A 19,189-nucleotide genomic window follows, 5' to 3' on the forward strand; every position below is an offset into this window, starting at 1 on the left:
CTCGCGATCATCAATTCCGATCAACACCGACTTTCTTCTCTAAATTTGTATTTCAAAAAATTGCTTTCTTCTTCCCTTTCAATTTGCTAAAATATATACTATTAGTCCTTTTTTTTCTTTTCATTTTTCGTTTCGTATATTCTTTCTTCTTATGTTTCATAGTATATATTTTTTTTCTTAAAAAAATTGTTCTTTCTTCTTCCATTTCGTAGCATATATTTCGGTCATGTTTCTCCTATTTTATTTAATTTTTTATTGTTCAGTTCATTTTTCTGTCATGTTCAACATATAATTTTTATTGAATGCCTTGTCATTCGTATATACTATAGTATACCATTGAATAATAAATTTATGTTATTTGATTTTTTCTTACTGCGTATATATTCCAATGTATACAAAGATTATATATCCATTCAATTTTTTTTTATTTCTTACATATATGCTACTGAATAATTCATTTATGTTTTATGATTTGTTACATATATACTATTATATATATTCAATAATATATATATAAATATTTTTTTCATATTCTGTACTTTTTTCTTACTGCATTTAACATGGATTATGTATCCCAGTATTTTTTTTGAATTCTTACATATATATACTATTGCATAATACATATATCCCAGTATTTTTTTTGAATTCTTACATATATATACTATTGCATAATACATATATCTTCTGTGATTTTATATATATATATACTACTTCATATATTCAATAATACATAAATTATGTTTTCTTCAATATATTCAATATACCATAATGTTTTTCAAATGCGAAATATATAAATTCTTGCTAACCTTAAACTTTTGCCAATTTGTTTTCGAAAGATCACTATACAAGTTGGTCTCCGATGTTCTTCTCTCCGATTTGTTACATATATACTATTCAGCGTCTTTTGTGAAGAAAATGAAATCAATATTCAACGTATATACTATTTGTGAAGAAGGAAGCTTTTACCATTTTCTATTTAATTTCCTAAGTCGTAACCCACGTCCCTAATTTCTTTCCTTGTCGGTTCACCTTCTATTTTATATATTTTTGTTTTAAAATTCAAATTAATAATACAAATATGTATATATGTAATTTGGACATTTATGAAAAATATAGGAAAGAAAAAGGTCCATTATATAATACCATATAACATTTTAAGCCTTCATCGTTAAAGCCCAAAATTTATAATTTTGGGTTTATGATAAGATTATGGGCAAGACCCATAAAAAAATGATATCTTGATGGACATTGTTCATAAAAAAACTATTTTTCACGAAGCTCAAAATTCAAACCCTTGTTAACAGGCTTAGAAAACACGATATTAATTAATAATATTCTTAAAAATTTACTATTTTTTCCATTATTACTTTATATTAATCAATAACATAATATAATTTTTTTAAAAGTTAAGCGGTTGTAATTATAATTATATTAAAATAAGTGACTTTATCAGAATTAAATTAATTATAATATTTTCAAAATTGAAAGTTTGAAATTTAAGGATTTTAAAATTGTAGAAGCTAACTGAGCTGACACCTAGTTTAGGTGTAGATAAGAGGTATTGATTTTAAATTCTCTATTAGTTTAAATTTATCTTTTTTTTAAAAAAAATAATAGTTTAAAGTTAGGATTTTTTTAAAGAATATAATATTTAAAAAAGAATATTTTAAAAAATTAATTTTTACACTTTCCCTTAAAATTTATTATTCTTAATTATTTTAATATAATTAAATTAAAAAATAGAATAATATATATTTAATTTAAAAATAAATATCGGGCTAAAATTATAATTTATTTTACTATTGTTTAAGAATTTACTAAGTTTTGAAATAAAACTTAATAGAATTTTATCATTTTAAAAAATGTGAAAGTAAGATAGTATATCCAAATTGAAATAAACTGGTATTTTAATTTGAAATTTATTTGTTAAAAAATTAATGTTATTAAGCTAGAAATAAAACATGATAAATGCAATTAATTTTAAATTTATATCTTGAAAAATTAATATTATTAGAGTAGATATAAAACATGATAAATGCAATATATATTTACATTGTTTTCTAGATTACCAATATATTTAACTAAGCCCTACATTTTAACTTAAAAAAATAAGACAAAATAAACCAAATCTTGGAAAAACCTAATTTTAAACAAAGAAATAATTTAATAAATAATAATTATTAAAAAGTTGAAAAGAAAATAAGAATATGTATTTTGAAAAATATTTAATTGTTTTCATTTTCATTCTCTTTTAAGAATATTAAAAGTTGTAAATAAGAAATAAATTTATTTGAAGTAAAATTTTATATTTCACTGAAAAAATATATATATGCATGAAATAAATTAATGCAAAAAGATCTAACTTTAAATTATTCTTGAATTATTGTAAATTTATTGAACCAATATCAAAATCAAAATTATATAATAAAATTAATTTATAAAAAATTGTGTAAACGATGTATAATATATATTTTATATAAAAAAAAGTTGGAATAGTCTCATTCAATCATCAATGACAGACTATCGTGGGACTAGAATGGCCCGGCCAAAATATTAAAGTGAAGTTGAAATTACATACCATTCCTCATATTTTGCAATTTATTTTAGGGAAATTTACAAATTGTTGAATGAGAAAAATTGTACATGAAAAAAGTCGTATAAGAATAATGAAAGCTAAGTAAGCAAATAATGGGAAATTATTATTCCTATTTTTCATATATGAATCCGATAAAATATGAAAATCCTAAAATGGCAATAAAAGCAAAATATGGTCAAAATATTTCAATGAAAAATGAAAAAAAAAAAAAAAAAAAACTATATATTTAAAATCATTCCTAAATGCTAAATACAATGAAGGGCTGTGATAAGAAGGAATAATGGAATGTGTATAAACAAATGGCAGCTCAAAAAAGACACAGAAACAAATACCAACAAAAACTCATTCTTTACCTTTATTTTTCATATTCAGCCATGTAATTCCTCACCTCTTCTTTAATCATCTTCTGCATCACACACATAAATTCCTCACCAAACCAATCCAGTTTCCCTCCCTTCCTTTCCTCTACCATATCCTCCACCGGCAAAGATGAAATACTCTTATGCGGTAACTCATCACTACCGGGAAGACACAGAGTTAATGTAGTCGACGGTGGTTCTATTATCTCATCCCAATCGCTCGACTCCGATCTCTGACTCAAACACTGATTCCAAACAGAAATCGTGGAACCTTGACTGATCCCACAATGATCAGTTTTCTTCTCCCTATTCGAACCATACTTCCGTTTCAATGTCGAATTCCAGTGATTCTTAATCGCATTGTCGGTTCGTCCATTCAAAAGCCTGGCGATGGTCGCCCATTTGTTTCCGTAAATACGATGTGCATCCACGATGAATGCGTCCTCTTCTGGCGTGAAAGGACGACGGTCCAGCCCAGGACATAGCTGATTAAACCAGCGTAAACGGCAGGATTTTCCGGAGCGGCCGTGAATGGATTGACTGATAAGAGACCAGTTCCGAGCGCCTTGATCCTGGACTAGCATTCGAAGTAAGAGGTCCTCTTCCGGACTCCACGGACCTTTCACCCGATCGATGTCGGGGTGTACAGACGGCATATATGGGTGATTGGATAGTGAAATCAATTATATAAGGAAAAAGAGAGAGAGCGAGGAGGGGAGGGGAGGGGAGGGGAGAGGCGGGCGGTTGAAGAAGAAAGGGTTAGGTTTATAAAGCTAAGGGTTTAGGGTAACTGATAGAACCGGTTAACCGACTTCGTTAAGAGGAATAATATGAACCGGTAGTGGGCAGTTACAGGTTTGGTTGTGTACGGCTGGATAAGTAACCACGTGGCTGCCACGTAAGAGACGTGGATCTTGGGAGATCCAAACTGAAAATTGATTGTTGGTTTAAGGAAAGAGAGGAGGGAGAATGTCTCGGCGACAATCATCCTATTTCTATCGCCATTTTTTTTTAAAAGGATAAGCACTGATGGATGCCAACCTGGACTGCATTAATTACGTGTTCTAACACAATTTTATTTTCTTTCTTTCTTTTTATTTTATTTGGTTTATAAATCAAATCGCTCTCTCCAAGATATGGACTTGCCTTTCAAGTTTCTTCTCCATATCAAATATTTTCAATTATTTATATCTTTGTGTGTTTTTTAATACGTATATATTTTTTCACATACATATAAAATTTTCTTTTAAATAATCAATTTCATAAATATATATATACAGAGGTGGATCTATTTAGAGAATTAAGTGTTTCTTTTTTAATTGATTGAATTGACATTACTTATATATTTAAGCTAATTAACAAACTACAACAAGGTTGAGTTTGATATCAAAATTTTAATTTCACAAATATATTAATATGAATTCTAACGTAGAGTTGATTGAAGGTAATTAAATTAAAATTTTAATTGTGTAATTTACAGTAAATTATCTAATTCAAGAGTAAATGAAGAAATTAAAATTTTAATAATGTAATTGTACCAAATTCTTAACTTAAAAACAAGTGTTTTTAAAATAAAAAGATTAAATTAACAAAACTCATAAGTATAGAAATTATAAATGAAAAAAAAAAGATTAAATAAATGAGAAGTGGTTGAGGAAGAGTTGAGAAAGGATTAAGGGGAGAGGTTAGGGGTAAAACTAGGGTTATGATAACCCTTCCTCCAAACATGGGTTGAGTTACGTAACCCAACCCTTTATAATCCAACTTTTTTCCCAAACACACCTTAAATATTTTAATCCGGATGATGTGTTAGTCAATCTACATGGAGGGAAAACAAAGTGTTTTTGTAGTCTTACATGATGTGTTAGCTATGGAAGTTTCTATTATGCCTGAGGAGCCAATTGGTAAGTGAATAGCTCCTTAACGCAAATGGCTCAGCTGATCAGAAGGTAGGTAAATGCAATACCTGGAATGGTGATGCCATACCTGGGGAACCAAAGAGCCATGTAGCTAAGTCAGGAAAAGAGTAACCTGGGGAACCAAAGAGCCATGTAGCTAAGTCAGGAAAAAAAGTAACCTCAAACGCGAACCGCTAAGAGAGGTGGTTAGGTGATCGAGGCAAATGACTAAGGTAAGCCTTTACACCTCTAGGTACCTGTCACAAGTAGCATTGTTTGGTGGAACAAAGAGAAAAGGGTTACCAGTAACTATCCTTGAGTTGGGATGTTGATGATCCAATGGAAAGGGGTTGAAGAGAGAGGTCTTGGATTTCTAAAGACCTTGACGCGAAGAGCTGCGTAGGTGGCACAGAGAGAACAAGTCACATTGCTACACAATGAGGCAAACAAATCAAGCGTCAAGTTGGGAAAGTTGTGCTAGGTAAAGGGAGACCTAAAGTTTATGTTTAAGATTTTTTGTAAGGAAAAGTCCAAGCTCTATTTGTACTTATTGTAAAGTGTTGGGTTAATAAAGAAAAAAAAGTTGTACTCGTCCTGTCATATGACTTTGTGTCGGTCGCATAAGTAGTTGAAAGGACTTATTAAGCTAAGTATTAAAGGCTAGACGATAAGGCTAAGCCAATGAGAGTTAAAGTTTTGTATTTCGCTACGATGTGTTAAGAAAGCCTAGCATTAAGCCTTGCCTTTAAGTATTTGTTGAGAAGTTGTTTCGCTTACTAACCATTCAACGTTATCACAAGGTGTGATATACGTTGCACAAGGTGTTTTTGGTGGAGAGGTTGAGTTAAAATCCAAGTTGACTTGGGGGAAGTAGCCAATCATGCCAAGCATGGAAAGAGGACGAGCTAGATCACAAACTACTACCAAGCCACAATAGACTCAGAAACCCACTCAAATCGTCAGGAGCGAGAAGAGAAAGAGGGGATAGGAAAGCAAGAATGGTAACACTGAGGACCAGTGGATCCAGTAAGCGACAAGAGAAGAATGAATAAATTTTGTTAATGATTTAGAAAAGGATTTTGTGAGAAGTTTATCCTCGTTCGTTTGTAGATGAAAAGAGGAAATGATTCATAAGTTTGGAACATGGTGATACAACTATCACAGAGTATGGGAATAAATTCACCATACTCACAAAGTATGTGATAGTCTTCGTAGGGGGCGAACAAGATATGTGAAGCGTTTTGAAGAGGGATTAAGGACAACAATTTGGGCTCCAGTGACGACGAGCACGAATTGGTCAGATTTTCTAAGTTGGTCGAGACAACCATGTGAGCTTAGAGATGTTTGGCCGAAGAAAAGGAAAGAGTTTGAAGAAAAGAAGACAAGTCCAAAGGTGAGTCAGGAAGAGGAAGAGGAAGAGGAAAGCGACAAGGAAGTAGGTAAGCGGGCAAGACATTACCTACTTATCAATTTCAAGTATTTGATCAACGATACATCCTTCAACGTTTTGCTAAACTTTTCCGTCAACCTCTTTTATCTTTTCCTTCTTCTTGTTCATAGACCTAAAACAAGTTTATTGGTTCAAGTAAATTAATTTTACACCTTATCAAAATATACAATTTTGTTACCTTTTGTTTTCCTTTATCATTTATTTTCTTTGTTCTTCTTTCTCTTTCTTCTCTGCTTTCTTCATTTTGTTTACAAAACATACAAAACAATCATTATTTAGTGAAAATATTTTAAAACAATTTGTGTATATTACTAGGTACTTACTAGTATAACTTCTTTATTTCCTTTTCGTTGAAGTTTTTCCACAATCTATTATATACAAATCAAGGAGATTAGAATAAAAAATTGCTAACTTGGAAATAATATTAATTACAAATATTTCCATCAAATGTAATCAAATAGAAATAAGATGGACATCAGATGGTAATCACCTCAATTAAAATTACCTTGTCTACTTGAAGTACATCATCACTCTCTATCCATCATCATTTTCTTGATTTGTTTCTTCAATTTGGTTTTGGTTTTGTTCTTGCTTAGTGACCTAAGACAAGAAATCAAATGTCAATCAGATAGACATGACATGGTAATCATCTAGATTAAAAATAGAATTCAGTTACTACAATTAACTTATGTACTTCATCAAGTGAACATCCATTGTGTTCATTTCCTTCATCCTTTTCTTCTTGATCAAGAAGTTGAAAAAAGTAATTAGATGGACATCATATAGTAATCACATATATTTAAAACAAATGCTAATTGCTAAAATTACTTGTTCTTATCCATCATGTTTTTCTTCTTCAGAAAGCTAATTTCATTTATAATGTTCATGATATTGATGTAAGCATTCTCATCACTTCATTCTTAAAGGAAGCCAAATCATCCTTCACTTTTCTCACCTCCAACATGAGAGAATCTTCTTTTTTCAAGTTAACCCCTTATTCTTCATGAAAGCTATCTTTATCATCATTTAAGTTTATTGACCTTTTATAGGCCCATCTTTCCTCTATTGCATCCATATTGGTTCATTCACAAAATATTGAAAATATTTGGAATGCAATAAGAAGGTCGATGGGTTTAAAGGTACAACTGAAAACTACATAAAATATGTACAATTCAATAAGTTAGTGATACCAAAATGCAAAAATAGTATATATAGGAAACAATAAAGTAGTTATCGCGTAAACTTGCTTCACTAGCTTTGAAGATCCTATCTTGTAGGAAGTTCCAATCAAGCTTCTTGGTAGGTTTACCTGGAAGCATCCTAGGGTAGTTTTTGCTAATCTTTGTTACTACTCCAACACCATGGTTCGAGAGTTTAGGTATGATTTTGTATGCCCAAATCAACAAGTCTTTGTGGGAAACCTTGTAATGTGTCTTGTGGACCTTTAGATTGTGCAACTCTTTTAACAAACTCTAGGGTCAAATTAAATGCTAGTCTACCCCAAGGAAAACTATGCAATTTCTCATCATCTTCAATCATTTAGACATCTTTCCAATCTAGGATAATATGCATTTGTTTGCTATTAATGAAACACCCTAAGATGTATAACTCTGCTAATTTCACAATTACCTTATCATCTTGTGAAGGTATTGTAAGATAACCTTCAATTCCATTTCTCTTGATTGAATTGGTATTTTTGAATATTCCATCCCTTAACAATCATGGTTTTTGTGCCTCGTTTGACAATTCTAACGATTTTGGAAATGGGGTACAAGAAAGCCTTGTGATCATGCTAAATTCTTTCATTGAAAATTTTACTTTATACCCTTCTAAGAAAAATACTAGTTGTTCATCAATATTGTCTTTCAAACTTAGCGTACGATGGAATCTTTCTTCGCGTTTTTGAGAAAATTGTTCATAAAATGCGAGAAAGAAAGAAATTTATTGAAATCGACGTAACAATATGCAATGAAAACTGTCAGTTGCAAGGGAAAATATTTAATTGCAAAGAGTGCGACAATGCTTGGGCAGGGATTCAAATACTATGCCTCCCTTATAGTACATTTTCGACTTTTTCACCTATGGTAGGTTTGCATATAAAAAAGCCAAAATGTCACACTATAGATTTATTATAGAAAAAGGAAAGCAACTAGCTAAACTAAACATAAGACATAAAGATAAGATAAATCGGGGTATTTGGGCATACGACCATAGGAAAATAACACCCTAAACAAGTATGACCGTGACAATTCTCCCCTACTTAAATAGTTGATGTCCTTGTCGATTGGCAAAGCTTGAATTATTTGATCTTTTGCTTTCACGCTTCAAGGTCTTTAGTACGTCCTCAACTTGTTTCTTCCATGGGGAGGTTCTTCCACTTCGCTATGAATTCGTGTATCCTCCTTGTGGGTTTTCTACCTTTCCCACTCTCTTAGTAAGGACTTCTTCCACTTCTGCTAGTCCCTCGTATCTTTTCACAAGGTGGTGGTTTTTGTATCTTCAAAATCGAGTTTGTTGAGGTCGCAGTTTAACAAGGACCTGATCTCCCACACAAAAGTTTAGAGGGCAACACTTCTTATCTATCTAATTTTTCAGTCTCTTCGAGGCTTCCACCTCTTGGTAATGTTGCGAGCCTAAGGACTCTTCTCAGCATAGGGGGAATCAACAAGGTGCGAAAGTACATGTTGCCTGCCACAAACAATCTCGAACGAGCTTCTACCAGTTGACAAACTCATCATAACATTAACACAAAATCAGGTTACCTTCAACAATTGAATTCCATTTGTTTATTCTATCTTACCGACCTTAGCCAAACTCACACCATCTTGAGCGGCTGAGTTTTTTTGCAAGGATTCTTTCGACGCGTTCCGCATTGGGCCATCAATTTGACATGCTTGTATACAAGCCAACATGCACGAAATCACATGATCATTTTTCTAACTAAGGGCATTAGCTGCCCAGTTACTCTCTCCTTTCCTATGACCCAAAATCAAATTCAGGCAGGTCTTTCTGCCACCTTGCATGACTCGAAGTCAGTTTCGACTGAGTATTGAAGTGGTCGATAACAATATTATTCGTCTCTCTAACATAAGTAGATCCCTATGAATAAGTCTCTAATCCCTCAAACAGTGTATCGTGCCAAACGTTTCTTCTTCAAACATCGTATAACTCTTTTTTGCGGTACGCTCAGTTTCTGACGCACAGACGCGGTGGGGTGTTCGTTTTGTACGAGAACACCATCCAACGCATAATCAGACGCACCAGTATGAACTTCAATAGGTCGGGTCACATCCACGAACCCAAGAGCTGGCCCTTCCCTCAGGGCTTTCTTTAAGACATGGTTGTCGAAACACAACCGTAAATTTCCATTCTCTTCTTTCTGTAAAAAGACTTGGATTTGTACAGAGCTTTTGCAGGTCTAATGAATCTTGCACTCAACAATCCCTGCGACTGTCTTCGAAGTTCAATTAACTCTGGTGGCGCCATACGACAAGCATTCTTTGTAGGCAATTTTGACTCGGGCAAACTATCAACATCCCATCACAATACTTATCTACAACACATCTTATGTCTTTGCGAACTGTCTCCCCCGGACTATCTAAAAACTCAAACGGGGTGACCCTGAATGTTGTTTCATCTCGAGCGAGACCTTCCTTCAGTTTCATGGCCGAGATCATTCTCAATCCATTAGGGTGGTGAAGGTCTGTCTGAACAACGATGGAGATAGATCTAATGATCACTAGACATTTGGCTGAAGGCGTTAGGATCACCTGATGTTCAAGGAGGAATTCCATTCTAAGTACTACATCAAAGTCATCCATACCTACATCCACGAAGTTTACGGGGCCTCTCCATCCTCCCAACTGTATCACCGTTTATTTCACTAGTCTGGTAACTGGTAAAGCTGTAGAATCACGTCCTTCATTTTTTTGTATCCTTCTTTCAATGAAGGTTCGGTCGTTTGACTTCTGCCACCGTTATGAAATTGTGAGTTGCACCAGAGCCAACCATAGTGTTCTTTGCTTGCTTTTGGTTGACTCAGGTGTCAACATATATTAGACCCCCTTTCACACGTTTACTTGTCTCTCCCACTTTCTTCTGAAGAGATGACAACAATCTCATGGCCTCCACTCTTGGATTCTCAACTTCCTTCGCTTGACCAACTTCCCTTTTTTATTGACTCAACTTGTCATCTGAGTCTGAGGTTAAAGAGGCCTGAAAGGCATATAGAAGGTCGATTCATTTGGACATTCCTTAGTTCGATGTGGCCCCTTACATATGTAGCTACTGAGAGGACAATTTGGTGTGTTTGGATCATTGTGTCCTCGTCAGTTGTTCCTCTTGCTAGGTTGGGAAGACTTGCGGTCTCCACTAGGACATCTGTTTTCACTGACAACTTTGAGAGAATTCGATCGACTATTTCTAATTTCTTCAGGTGAAGAACTTCGGTGATGTCTCGTATCTTGAGAGTCACTAGACATGTCGAACAAACGATCAGCTGTTGCATAGGCTAATGTGAGGTCTTGAACACTCTTGCTCATATAACTTAGTTTTTGTCCACGACTTCAGCCCTTCAACAAAACAGAAGATTTTGTCCTTTTTCGACATGTCACATATGTCTAACATTAGCTCCACAAATTGTTTTACATACTCTTGAATGGTGCCAGTGTGTTTTAATTCACGTAGTTTTTGTTGAGCCAAAATTTTGACATTTTCGAGAAAAAACTACGAGCAAAGTCCTTTCTTTAAGTTGTTCCAGGTGTTTATCGTGTAACGTCCTTCTTGAATATCAACATACCAGGACCTCCACCATAACTTCGCATCTTAAAATCGATGCATGGTCGCCAATGTCACTTTGGCTTCTTCTATAATGGTATTTGTGGCCTTGAAGTATTGCTCGATATCATAGATGAAATTTTCTAACGCCTTTGCATCTCTTGCTCCATAGAAGAGCTTGAGTTTAGGAATTTTTATTCTACCAAGTAGAATTGCTTCTCCAACCAGAGCTTGATTTGGGACTGCTCGCATAATAACTCGCTCTTCCATATGGGTAGCAGAGCTCGATGAACTGTCCCCACACTCGTAGGTGACGTTTTCTGTTCTTACAATTAGTGACTCTAGAGTGTCAAATTTAGTCAACAATTTTTGTATGGGTAATTCGTCAAGACAACTGGACACCGCATCAATAGCAACGACTTTCTTGGAAATTTCATTAAGTTGGGTTTCTAAGGAACGGATGGAATCATGCTTTCTACCAGGTAGAGCATCTGCTATTCGATTCCTACCAATCATTCATTATGAGTCTTAACCGTCTATTTCGTAGTCGACATCTTTCTGTCTCAACTGTCAATTATCCAATTTGGCTATAATACCACTTGTCATAGTCGTAGCTTTTCAAACTTGGGACGAACGATTGTGCGGCACTTGTTCAAACTCAATGAACAAGTCAGTCGGTCAAAATTTGAAAGTGACGAGCAAACTTAGCGTAAGATGGAACCTTCCTTGGCGTTCTTAAGAAAATTGCTATTAATGAAACACCCCTGTTTTTTTTTTAGAGTTTTCCCTTATTTTTTTAAAGCTTTAGCGAGTAAAAAACAGATGATTCAACCACGATGGGTCCAAAACTCCAAAATAAACCAACAAATACTCGGAAATGTCAAAAGGCATAACTTTGAATTCCTACGGCGTCGGCGAGGCATAAACTCACTGCTCTTCGACGGTCGACAGAAATGAAGTCAAAGAATCCTCGATTCACTTGAAGGTGGGAGAAAACATAGCTGCTTCAGTTACCATTAGACCTTCTTGGAGTTTATTGAGGAAATTTTTACAATTAGGGCTTTAGGGTTTCTGGAATACCATGTCAACCGGCAAGCTTAAGGACGGGGAACGTCGGCTGGTGATTCCGATGCCTCCCAAACCCAAACCTGACACGCAGTTGGCCACGGCTGAGTCTAACGCGCTTGTCGAATATACGCCGCCGGTGAAGGAGGAGGATGAGGATTTGGAGGTCAAGCTACGGAGAATCATAGATAATGTTCCTGTTCGTGTCAGCAACACGTCTGGCAGCTCTGCTGGTTCTGGTTCCGGTGATTTTCACCAGGTACTCCAGTGGATTATCTTGTTTTATATTGCGTAGATTTTCATCTGGGATTGATTCTTGTTGATGACTTTTGTTTTCGTATTACTTTGTGGGATATTTTTACGATGAATGTTTAATGCATTGATGGAAAATTTGTAATTGCATTACTTGAAGTGGTTATTGACGGAGTATGAAATGTATGTTAAGCCTTGGGATGTGCTAACAAACTTGTTTCCTGACATTTTTTTATCATTCGAGTTATTGAGGGAGCAAAGGTTGATGAGTGGAAGAACTTTTTATCGGGCGGAAATAGGCAGGGTGTGAACGACAGGGGAGTTGAATGAAGGTTGATGTTTCTTATTTTGATGGGAACTGGAATCTTGAAAATTCCTAGATTCGGTTATTAGGTCATGGAGCAGTTATTTGAATCTATGGACATCTGCAAAGAAATGGCTTAGAACTCAAGGACTCAGTTGTGGAACCTGTAGGATTGACCTTGTTCAAGTAGGTTGTGACATTTGTAAAGAAGATCATGGTGTACAAATTGAAAGAGCGAAGCTAAGGCCCTAGGGTTGTTGTAACCATTGCAAAAGCATTGTTGAAAAAGGTAGAAATTAGATGAATACATGACAAAAAAGACAACCTACATGGTAGGAATACAAGTAGGATGTAGTTGGATTACCAATTAATTGTTTTATGTTCGTAGGTAATAGGAAAACTGGGGCATCTAGTTTATGTTCAGAATGGTTTGGTAGTTGAAGAGAGAGACAAGATTTTATTAGATGCCTGGCATGTTAGAAAACAAGGAAAATATCCACCAATAAATTTGAATGGATCTAGAATTGTGGATTTATCTTAAAATGGGATGCCCATTGTTTCATTTTAATTATTTTGTAAACTTTCGAGTGAAAGATGATACATTTGATAAAATTTTCTGGTGACATAATGAAGTAATCTTATCCTCTCACAGTGTGAGGTAGAAATGAGTTGGAGTAATGTTGTGTTCCATGCACCCATATTTTCATATGATATAGCTATGGTTATCTCCTACCAAAATCAAGTTACTATGACTATTATCACTCAGGTTTTTGTGGTAGAGTGCATCAATTGACCATGGTGTAACAGTAGTATGGAGACTGTTATCAACAATACTCTTGAAATTTTGGCCAAAGTAAATATGTTCCTTGCTTTTGTTGATTTTCCCATGTCATCTAAGAACGGCTAATGTAATTTAATAGAAGTGACAGGACGGCCGACAGGTTTATGAAAATACTATTTGAAATAAAAATGCTCTTCAGTCTGGTGTGGATCGATCCTTTTCAACCTGATTCAATGTTACTGGTGTTTAGGAAAGGAAGTCTCCACTTGTGTGGTTAAGTCTACAATTTTTACTTTAGCATGCATTAGATCTTTTTGCTTCCTTTAATCTATTTTTATTCCTCTCTCCTTAATAAAGAGCAGCTATTCGTGAGTTTATGGTAATATGTCTCTATCCTTGGATTATGTAGTAATGTTTGCTTGTTCCATCAAATTTTCAAATGGCAGTATAGGCAAATGAGGCGAAAAGAGCAAGACAGACTTGCTAGAATGGACGTTGATTATCAGAAAAAGAAAGAAATAGCCGAATTCAATATGAGAAGGGAAGAGAGAATGAAAGCTGCTGAGGAGCGTACATCAAAGAAGCGCTTAAAACGCCAAAAGAAGAAGCAAAGAAGAAAAGAAAAGAGGAGCAAATTGAATTCGGGTGAAGATGAGAATCAGAAAGATGAGTCCTCTGATGATGAAGGGGATACGGATAAGGGTGAGGATGAAGCAACATGACTGGATCTTTCCCACCTGGAATCAAAGTTTAAAGTTCGAACTTTTCTCCCCAAGCCTTTCCAGATGAGCATCGAACCAGGTGACAACCACGAGTTTGCGTACCTGACATTTTGCTGGTTTGCAATTCCTTATGAGCCGTTGTAGTACGAGGATCTGTTAGCTTTTGTGATTTTCTTGAAGGTGAGGTTGGAAGAATTGGATCATTTGAATATAATTCTGCTATCTTCTCACAGGACACCACACACTCTCTCTTTAAATTACATGACAACCAACGTGTACGCAGAATATCTATTACATTACATGTTGAACAGATCGATAGAATTTTAGTTTAGTCTGAGGGATACTCGTTGCTTATGAACTTGTTGCTTATGATTTTATGAACGGAAGGGATGTAATTCTGAGATGAGCAGAGATGCAAAGTTCAAGAAATGTGATTCAATACTTTGGCCGACACTTCTAGAAACTGATATAGGTTATTAGATACAAAACTGAGGCATGCTTTGATCATTAGAATTGAATGAGGGCTGAAAATTTGGTCCTGACATTACAACTAATATTGAATGAAGCAGATTGATGATGCAGGGATACTTTGACTATCTGTTTGAATCACAAGTGTTTGTTAAGTGAATGTGGTTGTTCCTGTGATTGACAGATGATTAGATTATTAATAATCGAAGGTGTTAGTGGCAGGGAGTTGGAATTTAAAATAGTAATACGACCCAAACATGTAGAATTACTATTTCAAATACTTATTTGTTATATATAGATTATTATAACTCACAGTATTATCATGACCACCAATACCAATGTTATGAAACTACCAAAATGCCTTCGAAGTGTTTAAGTAATGCTAACTTGAGCTTAACTCGACTATAATTGATAGTCTATTTTTTTATTTTATTATTTTGGAGGTTATCAAATCAACATGTTTCCCTTGATCATACTTTTTTATTTTATTATTTTGGAGGTTATCAAATCAACATGTTTCCCTTGATTGTATGGTCGATTCAATTTTTGGACGGTCGTAATAATAAGTGTTGGACCCAGCAAATTTTAACCACTACAAAAGAGCATAACTCAACTGGTAATTTACGTAGGGATTAGAAGCTTAACATTCATCATCCATATTGTCTCAACTTACACATAATAACCCTAACTCTATTTAATTCAATAGAATAACCCCTGAAAATTGAAAGTGAAAACAGCTTGGAGATTTATTAAAAGCCCAGCCCAATTTGAAAATAAATATAAGAAATAAATAAAGTTTTCAATTTTTGTTGAAATTTGTTGATGTTAGTATTCTCCGTTTGCTCCCCTCAGTTCTTCAATCTTCATCCTCTCTCTGGCTTTCAATTCCCTCTCTTTCTCTCTTTCTCTCAAACCCTAATCACATTTCCATGGTAGGATCTAATTCTTCTCGTCGCATTTCTGTTCATCAAGCCCTTGGCGGTGGTCATGGTACTTCCCTTCTCCTTTCTTCTCTGTTTCCTGATCTTTCAGTTTTCCAACTGCTACTACATTCATGCTTTAGTATTCCTTCCTCGATCACGGTTTGTCTTTTCATGATCGGAAAATGAATTTTTCATTGCAATCTGTATCTGAATTATGTGTTTCATTGGGTTCATTTCTTTAAGAAACTGCCCCGATCTTCTCCTTTATGTTCTTTTTTAATTTGCTCACTTTGTTTTTATTTCTATTAAATGTTGTTAGTGGCTGATGTGCTGTTATGGAAGAAATGGTGTGGTGGGGTTGTGATGCTAACGTCTGCAACTGCTTTGTGGTACCTGTTTGAAAGAGCCGGTTACAACTTCTTATCTTTTGTTGCCAATGTTCTATTGCTTCTTGTCATCATTCTTTTTTTCTGGGCCAAATCTGCTTCCCTTCTCAATAGGTATTTTGGCTCTTCCTTCTGCCTGCTTTCGGTGCTTTAGATAGTTTTGTTTTATAATCTCCATTTCTTGGGTCCAAGTTTGTGGAGTTAATGTTTTTTTTTATCGATGATGAATCAAAGTAAATAACATACATTATTAGAGACCCATTTCATTGTATCAACCTTAGCATATCTCACAGAATGAGATGGTAATTAATAGGATTTCAAATAAATATGTCCATACAAAGTTGAACGTTTTTCAAATTTTTTGTTGGAAAATTTTCTGAGGTGATAATTAATATGGCTTAGAATTATTGTTTTAGGTTAGCTCTGATTAAATATTCACAATCTCAAGATTTGAAATGAAATGGACGTAGAGTAATAGTTACCTTCCTTTGTGATTCAGACCTCTACCTCCGCTTCCTGATCTGGAAATTTCTGAGGAATCTGTTTCAATGGTTGCCAATGAACTGCGATTTTGTATCAATTTTGCACTTTCTATAGCACGCGATATTGCAATAGGCAGAAACCTTAAGCTCTTTCTTCAGGTAAGGTATCATCACTTGTCTTTTTGTCTGTGAGATGGCTGGGACTTGTGTTAATTATTCATGATTTCAGGTTGCTCTTGCACTATGGATTGTGTCATTCATTGGCAGTTTCTTCAATTTTCTTACACTGGTTTATATTGGTGAGTTTTGTGGGGCCTTTGTTTATTTGTAATCAGCCGTTCGAATATCATAGCTGTTGTAGTTTATGCATTTTATCAAAATATTTTTGCAGGGGTCCTTCTCAGTCTTTCAGCTCCTATAGTGTATGACAAATACCAAGATCACATCGATGAAAAGTTGTGTGTAACACATAGATATGCACAGATGCAATACAGGAAGCTTGATGAGAATGTTTTAAGGAAGATTCCATTGCCCTTAAATAAGGAGAAGAAGATGCAATAGGCACAGTACCTCGTTTTATGATCGGTAGCTTCAAAAGAAGTGAGCTGGATTATCTTTTTCGTAATGTTTGACTCCATTTTTGTATCATGACTCGAACCATAAAAATTATTTCTGATTGACATAGTGATAATTATGTACTAATATTCTAATGCTTGTTAAAAAATCTCCTATTTTCTCTTCTTCTTTCTTGTGTTTTCTTTCCTTTAATTTGAGCATCAATCTATTTCTTTCTATTGTAATCTAAATGCCACCTACTTCTCTTGATGAAGGATTGTTAGACCTTGAAGTTTATGAATAATTTCTCGTAGCTTATGAGATTAGTTTATTACTTCTTAAGTTTCAATGTTCTATACGTTAACATCTCATAAGATTTCACCAAATCTGATCACTTAGTTTTCAACATTTTAGAAACATAACAGCTAATGAATTAGTTATTAGTATCTTTTCTTTTACACTTGTTTCAGTTGATTAGTTAGAGAAATTAATTAGTTACAAGTTTCTTTCATCTCCTCTTGTCCTTGTTTTTTTGATAAATAGATTTGTTTTAATTGTTCATCCCCTGCCTTAGATTAGTGAAGTTATTGATCTTCTTATGGCTCAATGTTACCACTTACCACTTACTGGTAATTTCCTTAAATGGTGATTTCATTGTAGCCCATTCTTGCAAAACTACCCATCATAGTGATTCTACCTTACCCGCTGATCATTAAGGTGTTTTCTTAAATATCTATATCTGGAAGGAATAGCCGATTATCTGTAGACAAGTATTCTTCTTTAAAGTCCTTTAGGCTTTTAGTGCAGCATGATTCTTCTTGGTGGTGCATCGTCCATGCAAAATCCTTTTGTAATTACAATGAGAAATCTCTTCTTTGGTAGAACATTGTGAAAGGGCTGTGTCTACCCATGGCTACTAGGTTGTTCATTAGTTCTTATAATGAATATACATCTTTATTATTATTACTATTATTTTTTCTATGTATGCTTGTCAATGAAGTTGACTTCTAGCTTTATGTTCTTGGCCAAAGTAACCAATCTGTCAAAAGTGCTTATCCTGTCGTAAAAGATTTAAGATGTGGGTAATGTTATATTGTTCACACAATTCTTGGATGGGCTGCCCTGATTCTTGAGAATGTGCTATACTACAATGGTCAATCCAATATAGTTCAAGTAATCAATGCTTCATAGGATGTAGGATGAAAGTTTTTGTGTATGGTAAGAAACTTTGCAAATAGATAATTATTTATAGGGTAGTTGAGTCTTGTTATACTATAATTTTTGTTTTCAAAAGACATAGTTGCTGTCTTCTCAGTTGAAGAACTTTTGTTAAGCTTCTTTTAATTTCTTTTTCCTTCTGGCCATAACTTCTATTTTACCTTTTTCTGGTTTTCAAATATTTTCATCTGTTTGTCTGACTTGCGTTGGTTTTACTTGTTGCTACTTTGAAGTATGCAGAGGCACATTGGCTGGCTTTCAAAAGGATGATGAGTAGATCTGAAGATTTTGATCAGAGGCATTAAGATTGCTTTTAAAAGCGATGTACTTCAGAATTCTAGATCTTTTAGAAAGCTGTGTGGTATATAGTTTAACAGAAATGTATTCTGACTTCAACTTTGGGGTGAAAACTGAAATCAATAGTGTTTGATTTTGGATTGAATAGTGTCTTGGTTACCCTGGTTTCCCACTCTAGGTTTGTAATTTTTTTTGGCAATTATCTTGTTATTTGAACTAAATGACAATAAAATTTCATAGATTAGAACCTTTCTTTAACTTTGGCAATTTTGTTTTGTCATTTCTGTACCATGGCTGTTATTTGTGCCTGGATTGTAATGGTAACGAGATTTTGCATACCCTTCAGTTTGCTTCGGAACCTAGCATACCCTTCAGTGCAAACACTCTAACTTAGCTTCTCATGTACAATGGAAACTATAGCCACATAATTTTTATCCAGGATTGTCATGGAAATGATAAGGAAGAAGTCCCAAGTGATTTTTCTCTCTTTTTAATCTCAATATGTTGCGTAGGCTGATTCGTTATTTTTCTTGTCAGGTGTAATGACAGAGAAAATGTTCCATCTCATGTAAAGCAAATGTAAGTTTCTGAGCCTCACTTTTAAGGTAAAATGGTAAACATTTAGGAGGAGAGTAAAAGATTATGAATGAGTTCGCA

General features: G+C 34.4%; 3 protein-coding genes across 3 annotated transcripts; 2 read left to right on the forward strand and 1 right to left on the reverse strand.

Annotated features, from left to right (window-relative positions):
• Window positions 1-2,686: 2,686 nt before the first annotated feature.
• On the reverse strand, window positions 2,687-3,708 carry LOC101204047 (transcription factor MYB73). Its single transcript, XM_004140761.2, has one exon. It carries the CDS (start codon window positions 3,609-3,611, stop codon window positions 2,952-2,954), a length of 660 nt encoding a protein of 219 aa, XP_004140809.1. The 5' UTR covers window positions 3,612-3,708; the 3' UTR covers window positions 2,687-2,951.
• An 8,185-nt stretch (window positions 3,709-11,893) lies between these two features.
• Window positions 11,894-14,656, forward strand: LOC101222157 (PRKR-interacting protein 1). The gene is made up of 2 exons (XM_011652934.2): window positions 11,894-12,403; window positions 13,928-14,656. The coding sequence occupies exons 1-2, from the start codon at window positions 12,161-12,163 to the stop codon at window positions 14,201-14,203; spliced, it is 519 nt and encodes a 172-aa protein (XP_011651236.1). The 5' UTR covers window positions 11,894-12,160; the 3' UTR covers window positions 14,204-14,656.
• An 808-nt stretch (window positions 14,657-15,464) lies between these two features.
• On the forward strand, window positions 15,465-18,868 carry LOC101221917 (reticulon-like protein B11). Its single transcript, XM_004140666.3, has 6 exons — window positions 15,465-15,661; window positions 15,914-16,094; window positions 16,480-16,621; window positions 16,692-16,761; window positions 16,854-17,062; window positions 18,469-18,868. The coding sequence occupies exons 1-5, from the start codon at window positions 15,601-15,603 to the stop codon at window positions 17,021-17,023; spliced, it is 624 nt and encodes a 207-aa protein (XP_004140714.2). The 5' UTR covers window positions 15,465-15,600; the 3' UTR covers window positions 17,024-17,062; window positions 18,469-18,868.
• The last annotated feature ends 321 nt before the right edge of the window (window positions 18,869-19,189 follow it).

This window comes from Cucumis sativus, chromosome 3 (genome assembly GCF_000004075.3).
Source record: "Cucumis sativus cultivar 9930 chromosome 3, Cucumber_9930_V3, whole genome shotgun sequence".
Classification (NCBI taxonomy): Eukaryota; Viridiplantae; Streptophyta; class Magnoliopsida; order Cucurbitales; family Cucurbitaceae; genus Cucumis; species Cucumis sativus.

Excerpts from the sequence above, each read along its gene's own strand:
- LOC101204047 (XM_004140761.2), bottom strand. The coding sequence starts at position 3,611 with ATGCCGTCTGTACACCCCGACATCGATCGGGTGAAAGGTCCGTGGAGT.
- LOC101221917 (XM_004140666.3), top strand. The coding sequence starts at position 15,601 with ATGGTAGGATCTAATTCTTCTCGTCGCATTTCTGTTCATCAAGCCCTT. Across the intron at positions 16,095-16,479 it reads TCTGCTTCCCTTCTCAATAG|ACCTCTACCTCCGCTTCCTG; the intron begins GTATTTTGGCTC and ends TTTGTGATTCAG. Across the intron at positions 16,622-16,691 it reads ACCTTAAGCTCTTTCTTCAG|GTTGCTCTTGCACTATGGAT; the intron begins GTAAGGTATCAT and ends TCATGATTTCAG.
- LOC101222157 (XM_011652934.2), top strand. The coding sequence starts at position 12,161 with ATGTCAACCGGCAAGCTTAAGGACGGGGAACGTCGGCTGGTGATTCCG. Across the intron at positions 12,404-13,927 it reads GTTCCGGTGATTTTCACCAG|TATAGGCAAATGAGGCGAAA; the intron begins GTACTCCAGTGG and ends TTCAAATGGCAG.